The sequence below is a fragment of the Jatropha curcas genome, chromosome 8 (assembly GCF_041381405.1).
Source record: "Jatropha curcas cultivar XTBG-Jc1 chromosome 8, XTBG_Jcur_1.0, whole genome shotgun sequence".
Classification (NCBI taxonomy): Eukaryota; Viridiplantae; Streptophyta; class Magnoliopsida; order Malpighiales; family Euphorbiaceae; genus Jatropha; species Jatropha curcas.
This window is the reverse complement of record NC_143158.1, coordinates 27,055,240-27,077,131: the sequence shown is the minus strand read 5'-3', so window position 1 is coordinate 27,077,131 and position 21,892 is coordinate 27,055,240. Positions and strand designations below refer to the sequence as shown.

Sequence of the window (21,892 nt, the reverse complement as noted above, 5' to 3'; positions counted from 1 at the left end):
AAATTACTAAAATCACAAAAATATGTGAAAAAAAACACAAAAATATGTAAAGAAAAAATACAAAAATGTTAAGAAAATTACCTGATTCTCAGATTGAGGAATGTAAATGGATCAAATGTCTCCAGAAGCTTTGTTTTCAAGGATTGATATGTTTTTTTTTATCTTTTAATTTTTCTTTTTATGGTTTAAATCACCTAAGCACGTGGCTACTGTAGCACGCGTCTTCTTTTTTTTCTTTTTTTTATTATTTATTTATTTTTATTTATTTATTTATTATTATTATTATTTTTTTGTTTAAATCCTTGGATTAAAAGATGGCATTGACCCATTCATCCTCGTGTCCTCATCGGATCAGGCGGGGTATAAAAACACGCGTCAACAATTGTTACAACTGATACCATGAAGTAATTTTTTCTTAACAATTGTGGTCTTTGTTCATCAACCGTTACTACTATGCTAATGTGGCATTGTTTATTGTAAATTTATAAAGTATAATTGTAAAAGAATTGACCGAAATTATTAAAATAATTGGCCAAAATTGTTTAAAAGGCCAAAGTTCAGGGTTTTTTTAGTCATTAGGCCAAAGTTTGTTAGTTTACCAATTTTAGTCAAGATTATTATATACACACTAAGGTATAGCCTAATGGTAAGTGTATATACAACTTGATAATAGTTAAAATTAATTTCAAATATTTATATAATTTATTTATCAATAAATAATTTTATAACTTGTAATTTTCAAATTTAATTTAATAAATATAGTTAAATATTTTATAAATTTTAATTAAATAATTTTTATTTTAAATGATATATTATAATAATTAATAACAAACTATCAATATTATGCTAAAAAAAGCTATTTTATTTTAATAAGAATTAAATGAAAATAATAATTATCTGACACAAAATAAAGGAAAAAAAAATTGAAAAGGAGATTATAACTTGAAATTCGAAATGTGCTAAACTTTTCCATTTATATAATGAATTTCAATAACAAAGATCGATAAATATTTACATTCATGTATAAATTTCTCAAGAAAATTATTGTAAAGATATTTGATGTTGATCTTTCTAAAGAAAAGAACAAGTTTAAATAAAGCAATAATGTTGTTGAAGAGGTTCCTACAAATAATATTATTACTTTGAAATTAAAGCGAATTTGCGATCGATTAATTATACAATATTTGGTTTTCCTCTCGTACTATATTGATAATTTTATTGATTTTTAGATCTTTTTTAATATTTAATTATTATAACAGTGTTGAAAATTTGTGAGTATCTTGAAATTGACTAAAAAAACCCTAAATTTTGGCATTTTTAAAAATTTTAGCTAATTCTTTTAACGATTATATCTTGCAAATTTAGAGTAAGTAAGTGATATGTCATGATGAGGGTCTCACTAACGGCCACATTAGCATACTACTAATAAGATTTTCAACTTCTTTCTTTGAAAATTATTACTTAATTCAATCCCAATACCCCATTCATTGCAGCTTTTTCTACAATTAACAAAATGTTCACCAAAAAATGGCCAACAAATTACAGGTACACCAGCAGAAATACTCTCCACTGTTGAATTCCAACCACAATGGGTTATGAACCCTGCAACTGAAGGGTGGTTTAGAACTTCTTCTTGTGGACACCAACTTGCTAGAAATCCTCTTTCTTTAGTTTCAACCAAAAATTCTGGTGGCAAAATTGCAGAATCTCCCATTATTAAATCTGGCCTTGTTACCCAGAAAAAGTTATGGGTACTATTAGCAAGTCCCCAAGCAAGCTCAACTACTTGCTCATTGGACATAACTGTTGTGCTTCCAAAATTTATATAAATGACTGAACTGGGTTTTTTTGAATCAAGCCATTTGATGCACTCAGGTTCTTCATTCCATAAATTGCAGTCCATAGAATTGTAACGGTTATTACCAATTTGGTCTAGAAGCAATTGCAGAGGGCCAATGCTATAGACCTTTTGAAACATGGGTGAGATGTCATTTAGGACTTCACTTTCTAGGGCATCAAAGCTATGGAATATAACAGCAGAGGCTTTTGAGGCTCTTGTTAAATCACCTTCACTAGAATCTTCCATGGAGCCAAATTGTTGCTTTGATTTGAAAAATTTGGAGAGGTCTCTAACTTGTGCTCCTTTCATTCCTGGTATCCATTCCATTACACTGTCTAAATTCTTATTTGCTGCTCCTTCATTGCTTGGATCTGCAAATAATTTGGATTCAATTTGAGACATTTTATTTTTTAGTTCGAATATAATAATGCTCGCTGCTCACTCCTATATAGACCTGATCATGGAACCGGATATCCGCCCCACCCATTTAGTTTGCCCAATTCAAAAACTAGAATTGGGCAATCATTTTTAAGCCTGGCCTGATTCAGGTTGGCCCACAATGAGATCAATTATGATTAGCCAGGCTTGAAAATGAAGGCAAAGTTGTAGGCCTACCTAAGTTCGGGTTGGCCGAGCCATGTTATTAAACCCGTCCCGGATATTGATCCGGCAAAAGAATCGGATGGATAGATTATTCATTTAATTAGTGGATCAATGGATCAGTTAGTGGGTCATAGAATATTAATAATATATATTAATTAAATAAATATAATAATAATAATAAATAATAATTAAAAAATATAAAAAAATCATTCTGTCAATCGGATCTGTGCGGCTTGACTAGTTCACTACGGATCAGCCAATTCAATTCGGTTCTCTTCGTTAAATGGTTCAAAAGCAAAATCGATCCGTTTTTGAAGTCGGTCCACTGATTTTTAGTTTGAGCCATCGGATTTAATAACTATGGGCCGAGTTGAGCTGAGCTTGGACAAGAAATTTTTAACTTTTTTCTAGGTCGGCCCAAGCTTAGATCAAATAAAAAAAAAGAAAAAATAATTAATTCGGCTATGAGATTTGACCAAACTAACTAAATCACCTAGCAGTTTGGCAATATTAATTAATAGTCTTTAAGGTTTACTTTCGTTAAATCACTTAGTCCTTTCGTCAATTTTCTCTATATATTTCCATTAAAACCTTTTAAAAAGACTAAAATACCCTAAAACTTAATAAGAGCAAATAATTAATTCACCCCTTAAGGTTTGACCTGTGACATCCTACCGAGTCGAGTCTTAGCACTGAGTCGAGTCATTTCATAGAGTCGAGTTGAGTCGGGCCAAACCAAACCCGGTTGGGGTAGAATGGGGTTATAAGTGGACTTACTTGATTGAGAGAAAAAGATCAAAGCATATGGGTGAGGATTTATTTGCATTAAAAGACCAAGCTTGGGTCTTAAGTAGTAACCTGTTGACAATTGAGGTACCATTTAGGAAGTTTCACATAAAAATTCATTGATATTTTGATGGCCTACCCGTAATAACCATTTCACTTTCCCATTTTCATCTTTATCTTCATCTTCTTCATCTCCTTCCTTTCTCCATCCATTTTCATGGTAGTTAAGCCTTAACTTCAACTTCTCTTCTATCCAAGTAAGTAAACCTTCTTGAAGTTCATAATTGAATCATTTGGTGCTATTTTTAGAATATTCATAAGAATTCTTATTTATAGGTAAAGTGAGTTCAAAGGTAGTAGAAAAAGGAAGTTAAAGAAGAGCTCAAGCTTTTTGGAGTAAAGGTTTGATATCTCTTTTCATTTACCATTTTCTTTGCATGAGAATTTGTGTGGTGTGTTGCTAATGAGACAATATTGCTTCATGTTGAGTGGGAGGACTGGTAATGGTGAGAAAACAGGAGAGGAATTGAATAAATGAAGTAAATAGTGAGTTTATGCTGAAACAGGTTTTGCTGGAAATTTTACCAGTAATTTCATCTTGATTTTGACCCCATTTAATGATGGAATTAGGAAGTGTTATAGAAGAGTTATTTGTTCCTCTATGTGTTAGCTTTACATGGGTTTTTGAATCATCCAAATCGGAGTTGTATATTGAGAGATATGACCAAAAGAGTATAGACTGTGCAGGTTGAAAAACGCGACGTGCGCGCGCGAATTGCATGACGAGCTCACGACTTGTGCCCGATAACTCACTGACTCTCATTTTTGCATCTCGCGCTCGCGACTTTGCAAGGCGCGCTCGCGACTTGTGTTTTCATGCACTTTTGGACTTTATTTTCTATGCAATTGGATTCCTTTGCTCAACTTGTATGCCTCCAATCATTTTACAACAAAAATACAACATTAGAACATGTATCAAAACAACATGCAAGCATGCAAATGATGTGAAATCAAATAAACATTATGATTTATGAAGTTATGAACCATTAATATGATGTTGTGTTATACTATTGACATACCAACATTATGCTCCATTGAGGTTAGGTAGAAACCATGTAGATAAGGCTATGTCGCGACATAGGATAGCAGATCTGCACCCCATACAGTTTGATACTCCGGCTACAGGCCGTTGAGTGGATATGATTATATCTGGGCCATAGCAGCCAAGCATACAGTATTCATCCAGTTTCATACAGTTTTTCTTATCACTTCGGTTTCACTATAACCTTATGGAGCCATACAGATATCTTGACATAACATTTCATGAATCATACAGTATTATAAACAGTACGAAAGATAATCAAGGTATAAGGAAAGGATCATGCTATATGTGCTTATATGTTTAATTATCCATATGCATTTACATGCTTAATTCTATCTATGTATGTGCTTAATTGTTTCTTTATATGTTGAGATATCTACTGAGCTTTAGTTGCTCAGCGAATTACCTGTTTAACTCGCAGGTTTTGAGATTGGACCGTAGAGAGTCAACTTGCAACTGCTGCAGTTCATCTGTAGAAGACTCAGTCTTCAGGGTAGCTATTCATTTAGATGTGTATCTTTTGTCTACCCTTTTTATGGCATGTACAGGGCACACAGTTGGGCCCATTTCATTTTGACACTAGTATCATGTCTTGTAAATATAAATTACATTATTATTGTAAACAACATCAGCATGATATTATATTCAATATACATTATGATATCAGCATGACAAGACATAAAGTCAACCAGTTTGTAGCGTCTCGGTTCGGTTCATTCGGGTTAACGGGTGGACCGGGAAGGGATGTTACAAATTTTGGTATCAGAGCCCTAGGTTTAGTTTCCCCGGGCTTGCATGCATAAGTCAGTATAGTGTACATGCCATGACTACCCTGATGAACTAAGCAGTTGTTATTCTTTTAGGAGGATGTCTTAGGAAGGTGAGAGCGAGTCACACGCCTCCAGAGCAGTGGAGGGTGAGGCTCCAGTAGCACCAGGTCAAGCCAGAGCAGTGGAGGGTGAGGCTCCAATAGCACCAGGTCAAGAGGTGTTGTTAAAGCAACTTGCAGATACTTTTAGACAGATTGCAGGGGTGATACCTCAAGCACCAATAGTAGTAGAAAGAGAAAGAAAGCCCCCACTAGAGAAGCTTCGAAAGTATGGGGCGAAAGAATTCAGTGCTAACAAGGATGATAGTCCAGAAATAGCGAGTATTGGTTAGATGGGACATCGAGAGTTCTGGAACAATTACAGTGTACACTAGAGGACAAGTTGATTTGTGCCACATCATTGCTGATAGATGAGGCATACACATGGTGGAATACTGTTCAGCAGCGAGTATCAGCAGAGCAGCATACATGGCAATTCTTCTTGGATGAATTCAAGAAAAAGTTCATCACAGAGGCTTACCTAGATGCGAGAAGGAAAGAATTCTTATACCTGAGGCAGAACAGAATGTCAGTTGCCGAATATGAAAGAGAATTCACCAGGCTCAGCAGGTATGGTAAGGGGATAGTGACTACAGAGGCCGAAAGGTGTAAAAAGTTTCAGGAAGGCCTGAACGATGAGATTCAGATGGGAGTGGTAGCTTCCAGATTCAGAGAGTTCTCAGCTTTGGTAGAGGCAGCTCAAGAGATAGAGCGAATTCAGGCCAATCAGCGTACCAGACGCCAGCGGTCTCAGCAGAGGAGAGACCAAACTCAGAGTGCACCCAGTGCATATCAGTCAGAAAGCAAGAGATTTAGAGGTGCTAGTAGTTTAGCTAGTTCTAGACCTTCCTTTAGCCAAGGCATAGCTAGGGGTGCTAACATGCCAACGGTATCAGTTGTGGCTAGTTCTGCTGGTGGTAGTCGAGGTTCAGGCAGAGGAACTGGTAGAGGCACCAGTAGAGGTGCAGAGTCAGCCGGTTATACTTTTCCACCTTGTGAGCATTGTGGCAGACGGCATGGTGGAGATTGTTGGTTGGTGACTGGTAAATGTTGGATATGCGGAGCATCAGACCATCAGAAAATAGGATTGTCCGAAGAGGGCAAAAGTTCCTATACAGTTCATAGCAGGCAGAGGGAGAGGTGAGAGCTCCGGAGGGCAGAGACAGCAGTTAGAGACTGTGGACAGACCCGATACAAGAGGTCCAGCTAGGGTCTATGCTATGTGAACCAGGGAAGATGAGGAAGCTCCAGATGTAATAGTTGGTGAGATTTCTTTATGTGATCATACAGTTTATGCTTTAATTGATCCTGGCTCATCTCATTCATACATTAGCGTACCTAAACCTTGGGTTAAAGGGTTAGAAGTTGCATATGTGAGTCAGGGAATGGTAGTTACTAATCCATTAGGCGATGTAGTAAAAACCCATATAGTGGTCGAAGGATGTCCAATTGTTATTCATGGAAAAGAGTTTTCAGGAGATCTTATGGAGTTGCCATTTAGAGAATTTGATGTTATTCTGGGTATGGATTGGCTATCCAGACATCAGGCTATAGTTGATTGTGCAAAGAAAAGGGTGACATTATATACAATAGCAGGGGAAGAGATTACAGTAGTCGGGAAGCGGCGAGATTTTTTGGGTAATGTGATATCAGCCATGGCAGCAAAGAGATTAATTCAGAAGGGTTGTGAAGCATACTTGATATGTGCATTACAAGCAGAGAAAGAACAGTCAGATGTGCAAGACATACCAACAGTGTGTGATTATCCAGACGTATTTCCAGAAGAGTTACCAGGGTTACCACCAAGGAGGGAAGTGGAGTTTACCATAGATGTCTATCCTGGAGCAGCACCAGTATCAATTGCACCTTACAGAATGGCACCAGCAGAGCTAAAAGAGTTAAAGATTCAGCTACAGGAGTTATTGGATAAAGGCTTTATCAGACCCAGTGTATCACCTTGGGGAGCACCGGTATTATTTGTAAAGAAGAAAGATGGATCACTCAGATTGTGCATTGACTATAGACAACTGAACAAACTGACAATCAAGAATAAGTATCCATTGCCTCGAATCGATGATTTGTTTGATCAGCTAAAAGGTGCAGGTATGTTTTCTAAGATCGACCTTAGGTCGGGATACCATCAGTTGCGGATAAATGAAGAAGATATCGCTAAGACTGCATTCAGGACCCGATATGGTCACTATGAATTTTTAGTCATGCCATTCGGTCTCACAAATGCACCAGCGGTTTTCATGGATCTCATGAACCGCGTGTTTCATTCATATCTGGATCAGTTTGTGGTGGTGTTTATAGATGACATTTTGGTCTACTCCAAAGATAAGGTCGAACATGATAAACATTTGCGGATTATACTTCAGACACTGAGGGATAAACAGCTATATGCCAAGCTCAGTAAGTGTGAGTTTTGGCTGGAAGAAGTTTCTTTCTTAGGACATGTGGTGTCATCGGAGGGTATCAGAGTGGATCCTCATAAGATTGAAGCTATTGTTGATTAGAGACCACCCAGAAATGTCACAGAAGTTCGAAGTTTTCTAGGTTTAGCCGGCTATTACAGAAGGTTCGTAAAGGGATTCTCTATCATTGCATCACCTTTAACAAGATTATTGAAGAAAGCAGTTGTATTCCAATGGGATAATAGATGTCAGCAGAGTTTTGACACTTTGAAGAAAAAGTTGACTGAAGCACCAGTGTTGACTCAGCCAGTGTCAGGTAAAGACTTTGAGATTTACAGTGATGCCTCTCATATTGGGTTAGGATGTGTACTCATGCAAGACAGAAAAGTGGTAGCTTATGTCTCCAGACAATTGAAGCCACATGAATTGAATTATCCAACCCATGATTTAGAATTGGCAACCATTGTTCTAGCATTCAAAGTATGGCGGCATTATCTGTACGGTGAAAAGTGTTACATTTACACAGATCATCAGAGTTTAAAGTATTTACCGACACAAAAGGACTTGAATTCAAGACAACGGAAATGGATGCAGCTTTTGGCTAATTATGATTATGTCATTAATTACCATCCGGGCAAAGCTAATGTGGTAGCTGATGCCCTTAGCCGCAAATCATTGTTTGCTTTGAGAGCAATGAGAATTAGCATGGAGTTGCAACAGCAGGGAGTTATTCTAGCACAGATGCAAGTACAGCCATCTTGGGTTCAGGAAGTTGCAGAGGCACAGAAGAAAGATGCACAAACAGCACTATGGGTGAAACAAGTACAGGAAGATCATGGTGGGAAATTCAGATTGGATAACAGTGGAGTCTTATTCTATGAGGACAGAGTTGTTGTACCACAGATAGGGGAGCTTAGACAAAAGATTCTGCATGAAGCTCATAACAGTCCATACACCATGCATCCAGGTAGTACCAAGATGTATCAGGATTTGAAGAAAGGTTATTGGTGGCCGGGCATGAAGAAAGATATCGGAAATGTTGTAACAAGATGTTTAACATGTCAACAAGTAAAAGCAGAACATCAATTGCCAACTGGGTTGCTTCATCCAATAACAGTGCCAACATGGAAGTGGGATCAGATCACGATAGATTTTGTTACTGGATTACCTCAGACGCAGCGGAAGCATGATGCAGTATGGGTGATCGTGGACAGATTAACTAAGTCCGCACACTTTCTACCAGTTCGGATGGACTATTCTCTGGACAAGTTAGCAGACATTTATGTTAGCGAAATAGTTCGACTACATGGAGTTCCATCATCCATTATATCTGATCGTGATCCAAGGTTTACATCGAAATTTTGGGGTAAACTGCAGGAAGCATTAGGAACAAAATTGCATTTCAGTACTGCATTTCATCCTCAGACAGATGGTCAATCAGAGAGAGTAATTCAAATCCTGGAAGACATGATGAGATCATGTGTCATAGAATTTGAAGGCAGTTGGGACAAATATGTACCTCTTATGGAGTTTGCCTACAACAACAGCTACCAATCAAGCATTAAGATGGCACCATATGAAGCATTGTATGGTAGACCATGTAGGACACCTGTGTGTTGGACAGAACTGAGTGAGAAGAAGATTTTGGGTCCAGATTTGGTTAGAGAAACAGAAGAGAAAGTGGAAATCATCAGAAAACGGCTGAAAGAAGCAAATGATCGACAAAAGTCTTATGCTGATTTAAAGAGAAAGGATATGGAGTACTCGGTCGGTGATAAAGTATTTCTGAAAGTTTCACCATGGAAAAAGATCCTAAGGTTTGGACGAAAGGGTAAGCTTAGCCCTAGGTTCATTGGTCCATACGAGATTGTTGAACGTGTAGGACCATTAGCCTATCGCCTAGCGTTACCTTCAACCTTAGATCGAATTCATAATGTCTTTCACGTATCAATGTTAAGGAGATATCGATCAGACCCATCGCACGTGTTATCAGCAGAAGAGATTGAAATTCAGCCGGATCTCACTTTTGAAGAAGAACCAGTTCAGATCTTAGCCAGAGAAATTAAAGAATTACGGAACAAGAAAATAGCATTGGTAAAAGTTCTTTGGAGGAATCATAAGACAGAAGAAGCAACTTGGGAATCTGAAGACACCATGCGACAACAGTATCCGCAATTGTTCACAACAGGTAAACTTCGGGATGAAGTTTTTATTTAGGAGGGGAGAATTGTGACATCCTACCGAGTCGAGTCTTAGCACTTAGTCGAGTCATTTCATAGAGTCGAATTGAGTCGGGCCAAACCAAACCCGGTTGGGGTAGAATGGGGTTATAAGTGGACTTACTTGATTAAGAGAAAAAGATCAAAGCATATGGGTGATGATTTATTTGCATTAAAAGACCAAGCTTGGGTCTTAAGTAGTAACCTGTTGACAATTGAGGTACCATTTAGGAAGTTTCACATAAAAATTCATTGATATTTTGATGGCCTACCCATAATAACCATTTCACTTTCCCATTTTCATCTTTATCTTCATCTTCTTCATCTCCTTCCTTTCTCCATCCATTTTCATGGTAGTTAAGCCTTAACTTCAACTTCTCTTCTATCCAAGTAAGTAAACCTTCTTGAAGTTCATAATTGAATCATTTGGTGCTATTTTTAGAATATTCATAAGAATTCTTATTTATAGGTGAAGTGAGTTCAAAGGTAGTAGAAAAAGGAAGTTAAAGAAGAGCTCAAGCTTTTTGGAGTAAAGGTTTGATATCTCTTTTCATTTACCATTTTCTTTGCATGAGAATTTGTGTGGTGTGTTGCTAATGAGACAATATTGCTTCATGTTGAGTGGGAGGACTGGTAATGGTGAGAAAACAGGGGAGGAATTGAATAAATGAAGTAAATAGTGAGTTTATGCTGAAACAGGTTTTGTTGGAAATTTTACCAGTAACTTCATCTTGATTTTGACCCCATTTAATGATGGAATTAGGAAGTGTTATAGAAGAGTTATTTGTTCCTCTATGTGTTAGCTTTACATGGGTTTTTGAATCATCCAAATCGGAGTTGTATATTGAGAGATATGACCAAAAGAGTACAGACTGTGCAGGTTGGAAAACGCGACGCGCGCGCGCGAATTGCATGACGAGCTCGCGACTTGTGCCCGATAACTCACTGACTCTCATTTTTGCATCTCGCGCTCGCGACTTTGCAAGGCGCGCTCGCGACTTTGCAAGGCGCGCTCGCGACTTGTGTTTTCATGCACTTTTGGACTTTATTTTCTATGCAATTGGATTCCTTTGCTCAACTTGTATGCCTCTAATCATTTTACAACAAAAATACAACATTAGAACATGTATCAAAACAACATGCAAGCATGCAAATGATGTGAAATCAAATAAACATTATGATTTATGAAGTTATGAACCATTAATATGATGTTGTGTTATACTATTGACATACCAACATTATGCTCCATTGAGGTTAGGTAGAAACCATGTAGATAAGGCTATGTCGCGACATAGGATAGCAGATCTGCACCCCATACAGTTTGATACTCCGGCTACAGGCCGTTGAGTGGATATGATTATATCTGGGCCATAGCAGCCAAGCATACAGTATTCATCCAGTTTCATACAGTTTTTCTTATCACTTCGGTTTCACTATAACCTTATGGAGCCATACAGATATCTTGACATAACATTTCATGAATCATACAGTATTATAAACAGTACGAAAGATAATCAAGGTATAAGGAAAGGATCATGCTATATGTGCTTATATGTTTAATTATCCATATGCATTTACATGCTTAATTCTATCTATGTATGTGCTTAATTGTTTCTTTATATGTTGAGATATCCACTGAGCTTTAGTTGCTCAGCGAGTTACCTGTTTAACTCGCAGGTTTTGAGATTGGACCGTAGAGAGTCAGCTTGCAACTGCTGCAGTTCATCTGTAGAAGACTCAGTCTTCAGGGTAGCTATTCATTTGGATGTGTATCTTTTGTCTACCCTTTTTATGGCATGTACAGGGCACACAGTTGGACCCATTTCATTTTGACACTAGTATCATGTGTTGTAAATATAAATTACATTATTATTGTAAACAACATCAGCATGATATTATATTCAATATACATTATGATATCAGCATAACAAGACATAAAGTCAACCAGTTTGTAGCGTCTCGGTTCGGTTCATTCGGGTTAACGGGTGGACCGGGAAGGGATGTTACATGACCAAACCAAGTTATTCCTGCAGTTTAATAATATTAATTAATGATCCTTGAAGTTTATCTCCATCAAACCATTTGGTCATTCTATTTATTTTCTTTTGATTTTTCTATTAAAACCTAAAAAAAAAAAGATTAAAATATCATTATACTTAAGAATAAAAAAGACTAAACTAACCTAAGTTATTTGCTTTATAACGGAATGACAGTTAAGTTTTATCAAATTTACAACTGAAATTCTCAAAATGGTGATTTTTTTTATTTTCTAAAAATATGCTTACTATTCCTATGGTCCTAACTCCATTTCAATAGTTGTAGTTTGTAATAAAATATATAAAATAACTTGTTCTCTTGAATATTGATACCTAAAATTAAATGCCTATTATTTTTATTGAAATTAACTCGATATATATTTTTTTTCATCTTTTTGTTGGTGGCTCAAGACAGTAAAGTGACACATTATGTTGATTAATTTTTTTTTTTTTGGTGATATACCATGACTCTTCGTTTTCCCTCTAGTACAAATGAAAATTCTAATTTAGGTTAGATTAGTCCTTTTCTTCTTGAATGACAGGGAATTTTAGTTTTTTTTTTTTTTAAGGTTTTAATGAAAAGATCTAGAGAAAATGGACGAAATGACCAAATAGTGTGACATAGGTAAATCTCGAAAACCATTAATTAATATTGCCAAACTGCTGTATGACTTAGAACAAACCTCAAACACTAATTAATTATTTTTCCTAAAAAAAATTACCATAACTTGGTGTAAGCCTTTGGAAATTGATAATTGTTATTGATTGTAATCACACATATTTATACAGATATGTATTAAACTATCAGCTATAAATGTTTGACCAAATCAGAGGTGTTGATTTGATTATGATTTAGTTTTCGTATCTGGGCCTTTACCCTCCCTCAAGCTGGAGCTGGGTCGGATCCGGATCCCTAGCTTGTCCTTCAGCGCCAAAAATCGTGATGCAGCCAACGGCTTGGTTAGAACATCCGCCATTTGGTCATCACTGGCAATATGCGCAACTCGCAAGGCTCCAGATTGAACACGATCTCTGATAAAATGATAATCAAGAGCAACATGCTTCATCCTCGAATGAAATACCGGGTTAGCACTCAGCTGTGTCGCTCCAACGTTGTCACAGTAGATTACTGGACATTCGGAGAGAGTAATTTGAAGCTCAGACAACAAGTGACAGATCCAAGCGAGCTCTGCTGCAGTATTTGCGACGGATTTGTACTCTGCCTCTGTAGAAGAACGTGCCACTGATCGTTGCTTCTTCGAGCTCCAGGAAATGGGGTTCCGACAAAAATACACAACGTAGGCACCAGTAGAGCAAAAGGAATCACGATCACCGCCCCAATCGGCGTCGGAATAGGCATGAAGAGTTGGAGACTTGGTCGAACAAGAGTAGATTTGAAGCCCTTCATTCAAAGTGCCAGCCAAGTATCGAAGCAACCTTTTGACAGCATTCCAGTGTTCAAATGTGGGCTGATGAACAAATTGAGAAAGCTTGTTTACTATGAAAGCGACATCAGGACGAGTTAGTAAAATGTACTGTAAGCTTCCAATAACCCTCTTGTATTGCATTGAGTCTGCGAATTGTTCACCACCATTTGCAGTTAATTTTGCACTTGTAGACATAGGGGTTTTGACTGATTTAGCCTGCACCATGTTTGTGTCATTCAAGAGATTCTCAATGTATTTTTTTTTTTTTGTGATAATAACATGCCATGTGCATTGGGCAGGAGTTCGATACCCAAAAAGTAGTTGAGGCTACCAAGATCTTTCAAGGAGAATTTCTTTGATAATAACTGCACATAGTCAGAGATTTGCTTAGAATTGCTCCCTGTAACAATGATATCATCCACATAGACAAGGAAAACCAAGATGTCAGTGTCTGAAATTTTAATAAATAATGAAGCGTCTGACATAGAGTTAGTGAACCCAGTGTCAAGAAGAAATTGTTTCAGGGCTTGATACCAAGCTCGCGGAGCTTGTTTGAGACCGTAAATAGCTTTCTTAAGTAAACACACATGTTTCGGCTTATCCCTGTCTTGAAAACCTTGTGGTTGTTGCATGTACACTTTGTCTGTTAAGGGCCCTTGAAGAAAAGCGTTATTTACATCTAGTTGCTTAACAGTCCATCCATGCATGACCACCAAACTGATTATCAGACGAACAGTAGTAGGCTTAACCACCGGGCTGAATGTTTCGGTGTAATCTATTCCAGGTCTTTGGTTGAAACCTTTGGCAACAAGACGAGCCTTGTAGCGCTGCACTGTTCCATCAGAGTTTCGTTTGATGCGAAATATCCATTTGCAGCCTACTAAATTATGTGCTTCTGTGGCAGGAACAAGAACCCAGGTTCCATTTTTAACCAAGGCATTGAATTCTTCAATACATGCATTACGCCATTTTGAATCTTTTAAAGCCTGCAAAACAGTTCTTGGAATATAATCATCAGAAGTTTGAACTTGTGCATGCAAGCTATATTTTTTAATAGGCTTGGAAATATTGTTTTTGCTCCTTGTGACCATGGAATGTCGATTTTGTACTGCTGGCACAGGAACAGTGGTTTCAACAGAATTTGAGACTCCCAAAGTGGTTGTTTGCGCCGGTGGATTAGTTGTTGAAGTAAGCACAGGTTCATCCGTTAAAGGCATTTCTTGTCTTGAAAAGGAACTACCAACTAGTGACAAGGGAGGATTGGAGGCTGCACCTACAAATGAAGAATATGATGGCTGAACTGGAAGGACTGATGCTGTCGGTGAAAGCCAGGAAGAGATAGTGGAATCAGGTGACGCAGAAATCGTTGAGGACTGGAGAGCAAAAGGGAAGACAGATTCTACAAATTGAACATGACGAGAGGTAAAAACTTTTGATGTTTTGACATCTAAACAATGATAAGCACTTTGAGTGAGAGAGTGGCCAATAAAAACACATGGAGCCGATTTGGGATCTAATTTATGAGCTGAGTATGGACGCAACCAAGGATAACATAGGCAGCTGAATATCCTTAGTTTAGAATAATTAGGAGAATGATGAAATAGGCGAAGATAAGGTGAGGACATGTTCAAAACTTTAGTGGGCAGCCTGTTAATTAAGTACACCGCAGTGGAAAAAGCATAGGTCCAATATTTAGTGGGCATTGAAGAATGAGATAATAGAGCTAAACCGGTTTCGACAATGTGTCGATGTTTGCGTTCTGATAACCCATTATGCTCAGGAGTGTGAGGAGGAGTTGTGTGAAATGAAATTCCAAATGAGGCAAACACAGAAGTAAGAGCTAAATATTCCCCACCATTATCTGAATAAAAAAGTTTAATTTGTTTCGAGAAATAATTTTCAACTACAGCTTTGAATTTGAAAAAGGTAGACTTGACATCAGTCTTATTGCGAAGCGGATAGAACCAAGTGTAACGGGTATAGTGATCAATGAAAATAACATAGTATTTGTAGGAATCAGAAGAGTAAACAGGAGAAGTCCAAACATCGGAGTAAATTATTTGTAATGGTTCAGTGGAACACAGAGATGACTTTGAAAAAGGCAATTTATGACTTTTATTTATAGAACATGCATTACAATTAACGACATCACTAGACACATCTGAAGACATCTTAATGTTATTGGAAGACAAAATGAACTGACGAATTTCTTTGGCAGGGTGTCCCAGACGAGAATGTCAGTCAATGGCAGAAGCAACTGATGACGCAAACGCAAGGATTGGAGACGACATTGGCCATTCATAAACTCCATTTTTCGGTGTGCCTCTAAGAATGGGAGTCCCCGTCAGCAGTTCCTTCACAAGAAAAGAAGTTGGTGAGAATTCAACAGTAACATTATTAGTAATACAGAATTGATAAACGGAGATAAGGTTTTGTTTCATTTCAGGTACACAAAGAACATCGTTTAATTTCAGCTTTCGAGATGGTGTGTTCATAAAGGCTGAGCCATGATGTGTTATTTTTAAACCTTTACCATCTCCAACTAAGACGTCATCGGTACCATCATAGGGGCTGTGAAGAGTAAGATTCTCCAAATCAGTGGTAATGTGATGCGAGGCACCACTGTCCATAAGCCATGGCTGTGTCTGAGAGGCAGAAGTTGTGGCAACATGAGCCTGAGGTTGCCAAGGAGATGATGAAGTCGAATTGATGGGAACAATGCGATAGGATGTGCATCGCTTTGCTGGGTGTCCCTGCATATTACAAAGCTGACATTTACCAAGGTAAGGTCTAAAATTTCTCTGCTGAACATTGGTATTCTGTACAGTTTGTTGAGCATGTCCATTACGAGTAGGATTGCGTTGAGATGAACCATATTGAGAAGAAGTGGGTGTAGTGGAATAATGGCTGTTTTTGTTGGTATTTTTGACAGTATAGTGTGCTGTTGCAGGGAAGGCAGCAGGTGGAGGAACTGATTGTGATGCCAGAGAGGCTTCAAAAGTTATGAGTTTTTCATGAAGCTCTTCAAATGAGATAGGAGCATCACGGGCATTGATTGCTTGTATTGTTTCTTTGTAGGAATCATCAAGACCTTCAAGAATACGGTCTGTGATGTCTTCTTCGGCCATAGGAGAATCAAGAAGGGCTAACTCATCAGCTTTGCTTTTAATGGTTTGCATGTATTCAGTGATGGAGGATTAGCCTTTAACAATGGCTTTTAGCTGAGTTTTGACTTGCTTAACACGGCCACGGGATGGTTTAGCATAGGTGTTTGCGAGAATATCCCATGCTTGTTTTGATGTTTTTGCTTTGGCTATGAAAGGAATCAACTGTGGTGATAGAGAACCAATTAAGGCATTGAGAATTAATTGATCTTGTCTGATCCAGAGGCGAGATTCAGGATTAGGGGTATCATTGGGTGCAATGGTGGCTGGTGGACAAGGTTTTGTTCCATCGATGAAACCTTGAAGATCGTAACCTATAAAAAGGCTTTCGAACTGTAATTTCCAGGAGAGATAATTTGTAGAGTTTAGTTTGAGAGGGGCTTGAGCAGCAATATTAAACGAGATTAGCTGCTGGTTGGTTGTGACAGCAGGGGATATTATGGCAGGGAGAGTGGTGTTAGCCATGAGAAAAGAGAGAAGAAAAAGAGGACGTTTAGTCGAGAGGCTCTGATACCATGTAAGCCTTTGGAAATTGATAATTGTTATTGATTGTAATCACACATATTTATACAGATATGTATTAAACTATCAGCTATAAATCAGGAAACAAATATGGAAAATATACACCAGATACATAAAGATACATATAATGTTTGACCAAATCAGAGGTGTTGATTTGATTATGATTTAGTTTTCGTATCTGGGCCTTTACTTGGCACGTCCCATGATTAGGTTTGCTCCAACATCTTTTCTATAAATATTTTTTCTGAAAAATAAAAAAGAAAAAAAATGCAACAATACCTTTGAGGCAAGCAACAAATTGCTTAATTTGATCGCGAGAATGCTTAAAACTCAAAAATCCAGAGGCACCCATGTTCCAGAGAAGCACATTAGGAATCTGTAATTCATCAGATAGCTCAAGCGTATAGCTCAAAATAGCATCAGAGAGTAAACAAGTAACTGGAGGATTCGAAGAAGAAGAAGAATCATTAAGCTTCATAACAAGATCACGAAATAAAGTAGGAAAGCTCTTCCTGCAAATCTCACGCAGAGCAAGAAAAGTTAGGGCTAAACTTGTGTGAGAATTTGAAGGAGGATTTGGAAGAGGTAAAGTGACAAACTTGAAGTCAGATAAGCCATTTAAGGCATTTGAGCCTCTTGAATCAATAATGCGTTGATGATTATACTCAGTATTGACAAAAGTTACGTGAAAACCTTTTTGGTGAAGAAGTTTTGCCAATTTGAGCATTGGAAATATGTGCCCTTGTAATGGGAATGGGACACATACTACATGAGGCATCCTAACTGTTGCCATAATTGGTTTCTTCTTTTCTTTTCTCTGTTGCTATTGCTGTTGCTTTTGCTCTTTTGGTTTGGTAGCAAAATTTATAGGAATAAAGAGTTTAGAAAATGACAATTTTCAGAATATGGTGAGTTTTCTTTGAATTCTATTTTATAGGAATAGTTTGAGAGTTTAGAAAATGACAATTTTCAGAATATGGTGAGTTTCTGTAAATTCTTGCTCTATGATCGTCACTATATTATTGTTCTCATTTTTGGATCTTCTGCAACATTTCATTAAGTTTGACACATTTGATTTTTTATATTCCTTTTCACTGATATATATATATATATATATATATATATATATATATATATAATCTTTAAATAAGAACATGGAGACATCCTTAATAAAACTCACATCTATTAGTACATCAAGAAAAACCACATACAATTAAAGTTTATATATATATATATATAAAATAGCAAAGGATCTAAGGATTAATAAAATCCAGACCCTTTTTTTCTTTTTTTTTTTAATTCAAACTGCAGTATATATTATTCATATCTAAGAACAAAGCATAATCAATTATGCTTGGATGGGCAGGACCCCACTCCATGGAACCAGCTATAGAAACAGATGCTCTAGCCAACCTATGAGCAACTGGTTCGCTGATTTTTTTATTTATTACATATTTATTCCACTGTAGGCTTGATCACACGCATATATATAATATATAGCAAGCAAACAGTTTATTGATGGATAAGGCTATAAGTTCATGGTTTGGTAAGATGGGCATCAATATCTTTGGAGACCTCAATCAGATATTGAAGGAAAGACTGAGGGTCTGGAATATTTTTATTCAGCTTCTCATACTCCAGTGTCCAGTGCACTACACTTCCAGTACCCTTTGATGTAGCTTTAACAGTGATTTTGAAACTCTTATTCTCCTTCAGTAAATCTCCATCAATCACTTTGAAGGTGGTAGACAAGTTTACATTGTCTATCTTTTCAACAATCTCTTTCGCAACTCTAGGGACTCCATCTGTTGGAATTTTCAGGAAAATTTTCAAAAAGAAAATAAAAAAACTTCAAAATTATCTGCAGTTAATAATTAAAAACCTAGTTTAAGAGTTCAAATCTCCATAATGTATTTAAGATAGAAAAATGTTGGAATTTTACCATGAGCATAATTCCAGAAGATAACACTGCCTTCTTTTCCAAATTCACCATCGTGTAATTCACAACCTTGTACGTGAGGAGAAGCATGCTTTACGTGATGGGGTCTGGACCCAAACACATCATGAAACTTGTCCGCAGAAGCTTTGATTTCCACATCTGCTTCGAGCTTACCGGCAACAACCATTTTTTCAAAATTTGCAAAATAAGCAACTTATCAATGGAAGATGGAAACGAAGATAAAGGAAATGCTATGGCCTTTACGTGCTTTTATAATGGGCAAGACTTGATGATAACATGACTTAGGTAAACTCCAGCAGTTCAATATGTGTAAAGTGACTTTTTGAAAGGTACAACAAAACTCAGCAGTTCAATTTATTGTTAGTTGGCATGTGATTTTCATGATATTACAATAATGTGGTTCAATTTATTGTTAAATATTATCATTCATGAATTGAAGAAAAATATATACAATATTAGTAAATCACATGAACTATATATTTTGAATGTCTGTTTTATAGAGTTTCTTGTGTAATTCTGATAATTATACTTGCCCAGTTGATGCACATGTTCTATATAATTTTTGTGTTTAATAGATTAAATTTCTTTTCTTTTCTTTTTTTTTTAAATGACCGATATTCGAAGCACATTATCAAGGACTGTCTAATCCAGCTGGAATTTAGTCATAGTTAAAGCTCTTTGCCTGTGTTGCTAACTGAGCTACAACCCCTAGGTTTATTATGTTTAATATAATTCTGATAATTATATTATCATTCCTGAGTTATCTGCGATCTAAAAATTATTTTCAAAACTTAGTACACCAAGGTATAAACTAGTGATAAATACATATACGGTTTGAGAAAAGATTTAGATTCGAATCCCCTCCCTGATACTCAAAAAAAAAAAAAAAAAGTTTTCAAAACTAGCACTTCTCTTATTTTCTTTTCTCTTTAATCCAAATAATATAAAGTTGAGTCTGCGCTTTAACTCAAAAAAAAATTATAAATATTCAGAATATTAACATTTGAATGTTAGGTGGAAAAAAGTTGTGATTTTTAACGTCTATATTTTGCCATAATGTACAATATTATTCCTGTATTTTTAATTATAATTTCATTACTATATTTTTTTATCTCTTTTATATTACTTTATCAAAATTAACTAATCCGTCCATGTATTTATTTATTAATTTCATCTTTATACTTTGCAAATTTATGAATTTATCTTTATATCTAATAAAAAAATATAAAACAAATAGAATGATATAACAATATAACAAAACAAAATACAAAAGATAATCACTTGAATTTAACAAAAAGGGGTGTAATTATTTACGCTTTGCTTCTTACGAACTCGACAATATCTTTCTGGAGGTAGGTTTGCCGTTTTTAACTCATACAATAATGTTTTAGACGCAACTAACTTTGAATATTGTACGAAGAGTTGTTGAAAAGGTTAAATAATTAAAGATTGAAAATTTTTTAAATAATTTTATATTGTCTATTGATGTAAATGTCATAGGGTTTATTTATTTTTTAAAGAGGAAATGTCGTGTGATTGATTGATGTAATTAAACAATGTTGACCATTTTGGTGATTTTGATTGTATATGTTAGGATACCGACAATAAATTATGAGAATAATTATGTTAAAATTGTGACACACAGAATTTTATGTAATTCATCCTTAACTGTTAAGGGTACATCCACGGGATCAACTCCGAATATTTCTTCCACTAAAAAATAGTAGTCTTACAAAGAGAATAATACAAAAATAGTGGCACTCAAAAGTGTTTCCCAAAAAAACACCTCAATAATCTTCAGTATTTTTCTAGACCCTTAGTTTTAAGAACCCTTTCTTAAAACTGAATAACTCTCAAATCTCTCTTCACAGATTAATTTCTATCTGTGGCTGTGTGTTGTGAAATGAGAAACTTTCACCTATTTATAGGAGAGGTAGATGAGAGAGCCGTATATAACTCATTCACGGCTCTCCATCTTTGTCAAAATGCATGCCAATTTTTCTTTCCTTTTTTTCTTTTCTTTCTTTCTTTCATCACGTGTGTGGGTCCCACTCAGTGGGCACCGCCACATCAAATCTCCCCCTGCATACTCAAATGGGGACTATAGCCATACTCTCCATCATCCTTGCGGCTAATCGACAATATTCAAACTTGTCTTTTGGAAGAATCTTCGTTAACATATCTGATCCATTTTCATCTGTGTGGATCTTCTCAAGCTGTAACTGCTTCATCTCCGGTACATCCCTGATCCATTGATATCTAACATCAATGTGCTTTGATCTTTAACAGAGGTTGAAGATGCTGATGTTTTGAAGAAGAAAGCCGTTATTACTAATAACGGCTAGTAGCCAACGACACCGTTTTATAAAAGAAAGAAAGAAATTAAAAGCAGAAAAACGGCGTCGCACAGCTAACGAATGCAAGTGACAAAACATATGCAGTATACCTTCTTCTTGCTGATAACGAAAACAGTTAAGGAGTTGCAAATCAGTTACAGAGAATGAAGAGAGAAAGATGAGTTGTCATAGATTTTAAGAGCAAAATTTGATATGTCATTGGCGTCCGTAAAAAATGTATAAAGAACTGTATAAAGATCTTGGGTGGTGAAGTTTTCTAGAGAATTCTTCTTCTCCTTTTCAATATTGTAATCTTCCTCTGTTTTAGGTCTCTCTTGTATCTGTCGCTCTCTCCATCTTCTTATTCAATAAGATGAATTCAGTTAATTTTTTCATGGTATCAGAGCAGTGCTGCGCAGGTTTATTCACTTTCTTCTTTGATTTGATGCTTTTTCTTCTTGCAACTTATTACTGATTGATTTGGAGTTTTTTTTTTTCCTTTCTTTCTTTTCAATCGATTGCTGTTTTCTTTGATCTCCTTGATCTGTTGTTAGTTCTTCCATCTCATTCTTAATCTTTGATCCTGTCGTTCTTACTTTCTTTCTTTAATTTTGT

General features: G+C 36.3%; 1 protein-coding gene and 1 pseudogene across 1 annotated transcript; both read right to left on the bottom strand.

The window, feature by feature from the left end:
- Window positions 1-1,411: 1,411 nt before the first annotated feature.
- LOC149494434 (7-deoxyloganetin glucosyltransferase pseudogene) lies at window positions 1,412-17,774 on the bottom strand (annotated as a pseudogene).
- A 373-nt stretch (window positions 17,775-18,147) lies between these two features.
- LOC149494433 (MLP-like protein 31) lies at window positions 18,148-19,195 on the bottom strand. The gene is made up of 2 exons (XM_089725213.1): window positions 18,924-19,195; window positions 18,148-18,786 (listed from the first exon to the last, which is right to left on the bottom strand). The coding sequence occupies exons 1-2, from the start codon at window positions 19,105-19,107 to the stop codon at window positions 18,518-18,520; spliced, it is 453 nt and encodes a 150-aa protein (XP_089581339.1). The 5' UTR covers window positions 19,108-19,195; the 3' UTR covers window positions 18,148-18,517.
- Between the last annotated feature and the right edge of the window lie 2,697 nt (window positions 19,196-21,892).

Bases quoted from the DNA above. Each gene is read 5' to 3' on its own strand.
- LOC149494433 (XM_089725213.1), bottom strand. From the start codon at position 19,107: ATGGTTGTTGCCGGTAAGCTCGAAGCAGATGTGGAAATCAAAGCTTCT. The intron at 18,787-18,923 runs GTAAAATTCCAA...AAATTCCAACAG, and splicing joins CTTCTGGAATTATGCTCATG to ATGGAGTCCCTAGAGTTGCG.